We start from the raw sequence: 1,905 nt of genomic DNA, 5'->3' as shown, positions 1-1,905 counted from the left end.
GGCCAGATTCATATACTTTCCTAAAATAAATGGAAACTTGAGATTATTGGTGCCGCCCTTCTGAGATTTCCTGACAAACCATTGTCTCATCAGGCGTGGGCCATCCTCTCCCACCAGGGCTAACAGCACTAAAGCTACAGGTACTAGCCACAGTTCATGATGTCATCCGTATTCCCCTGTTACTACTAGGCCAGTATTAGCCAAGCAGCTATGCTCATAATCTGATTGGCTGATTAGAGTTTTGACGCATGTTATACATACCTCCTGACTTGCCCTACGAAGCTTTCGCAAAGAAGGGAAACCACTGGCAACCCATTGGGGACCCTTCCTCTGTCAGAGATACTCCTATTCCCCAATAATTTTCCTACTCTTACTTTTATTTTATTTTACTTTTTTATGTATTTTAGTACAGGGTCTACAAAGTCTCACTACACAGATTGGACTCATAGTGATCCTCCTGAATTCAGCCTTCCAAGTGCTGGTATTATAGGTGTGCGTCACCACACCCAGTCTCAGTCTCTGTCTCAGCATACCCCGGGTGCAGAGCCGGCACAGCACACGGGGGATCGAACCCCATTCCCTGCATCTGCCTGAGCAAGTGTTTTAATCTGCTGAGCTATCTGGCCGGCCCTAATTTTCCTACTCTTAACCACTAAGAAGAATGTATGCAATGTGTTAATTATTGAAACTGTCCTACCAATTTGATTTGAAACTGTCTCATTGCTATTTGTTTCTCAATAAAATTGTGGAAAAAAAAATAAATTTTCCTACTCTTAATCTTCACTATTCCTTAGAATTAATTCTTCAACTTCAGGAGACATAAACTTGGCATATCTGACATCTAGCAGGTTGAGAGCTACACGTTTATGTCATCTTCAGTCTTTTGTTTCATTTTGGTTTTTGAGTAAGGTTCTCGCTATGCAGTTCAGGCTGCCCTTCAACTCACCGTGTAGGCCAGGCTGACCTGGATTTGCTGCGCTCCTCCGGTCTGAGGCCTGGCTCACAGGCGTGCACTACCACGCCCAGCTGCCTCATCAGCAGCCTTACTTCTTTCAGTAACACACCCTCTGAGCATGCGCCAGTACACGACATACAGGAAGGAAAGAAGTACTGAATGCCATACAGCCATTCAAGTGTGTGTGGGGGCACTGAAGACAGAAAGTACGACTTACTGCCCACGAGGATACCAACGATGCTTCGTTGTGAAGAACATTTTGCTAAGTTGTTCTATCATGGGTCCTTGCTCAAGGAATTCACTTTCATTTTCTTCTAATCTGGTTTTCAGCACTTGATCATGTGTTTCTTCAATATTATGGACAGGATCTGGTTGAGGCATAGGCTACAAATAACCAGTAACAAACAACATCAGAATATAAAAATGTTAGCCAGGATTTGACTGAGTTGACAGTAAAACAAGCACCATACTCAGTAACGCTCCAGGGGAGATAAGTCACCAGAGAAATTCGTGTAGCTGTATGATTTGAAAGAGTTAGAAATGCTTCTCTTCTCACAATCAATTTTTGGTTTTTCAATGATAAAATTCTTACTCAAAATTATTCCCCCCCCAATAATAAAGGAGTTGTTATTTCCGTTTCTATTTCCCAAAGTGTACATCAGGGCCAGTACTACTACCCGGCATAAAAGTTCAGAGTCTGCCTTACATATCACTCAGGTGAGATGGGATGAAAGCCCTTTCACCAGGCCCAGTGTGGGGTCCTTGCCTGGCATATGCATGGATCCTGGGAGTGAGCCCCAGCAAGGCAAAAAACAGAAAAAGAACTAACGAGTATAACATTTCTTATACTCTATAGAAACAAAACATTTTTCTAGGCTTTCATTTTGGGCAACAGAAATGCTATCAAAAAATGCTTTATGGCAAATTTGAACAGCTTTCCCCCTAAAAGA

General features: G+C 42.6%; 1 protein-coding gene across 1 annotated transcript in view; it reads right to left on the bottom strand.

Moving 5' to 3' along the window:
* The window catches only part of Mrpl42 (mitochondrial ribosomal protein L42), a 54,556-nt gene that overhangs the window by 7,549 nt on the left and 45,102 nt on the right, over positions 1 to 1,905 (bottom strand). Inside the window, exon 5 of the mRNA XM_023718013.1 lies at positions 1,173 to 1,339. Coding sequence (XP_023573781.1) covers positions 1,173 to 1,339 — 167 coding nt within the window. The remainder of the gene's footprint in view (positions 1 to 1,172; positions 1,340 to 1,905) is intronic.

The sequence above is a fragment of the Octodon degus genome, unplaced genomic scaffold (assembly GCF_000260255.1).
Source record: "Octodon degus isolate 3935 unplaced genomic scaffold, OctDeg1.0 scaffold00004, whole genome shotgun sequence".
NCBI lineage: Eukaryota > Metazoa > Chordata > Mammalia > Rodentia > Octodontidae > Octodon > Octodon degus.
Note: the sequence above shows the minus strand (reverse complement) of the source record. Positions and strands in the feature narration are given on the sequence as shown.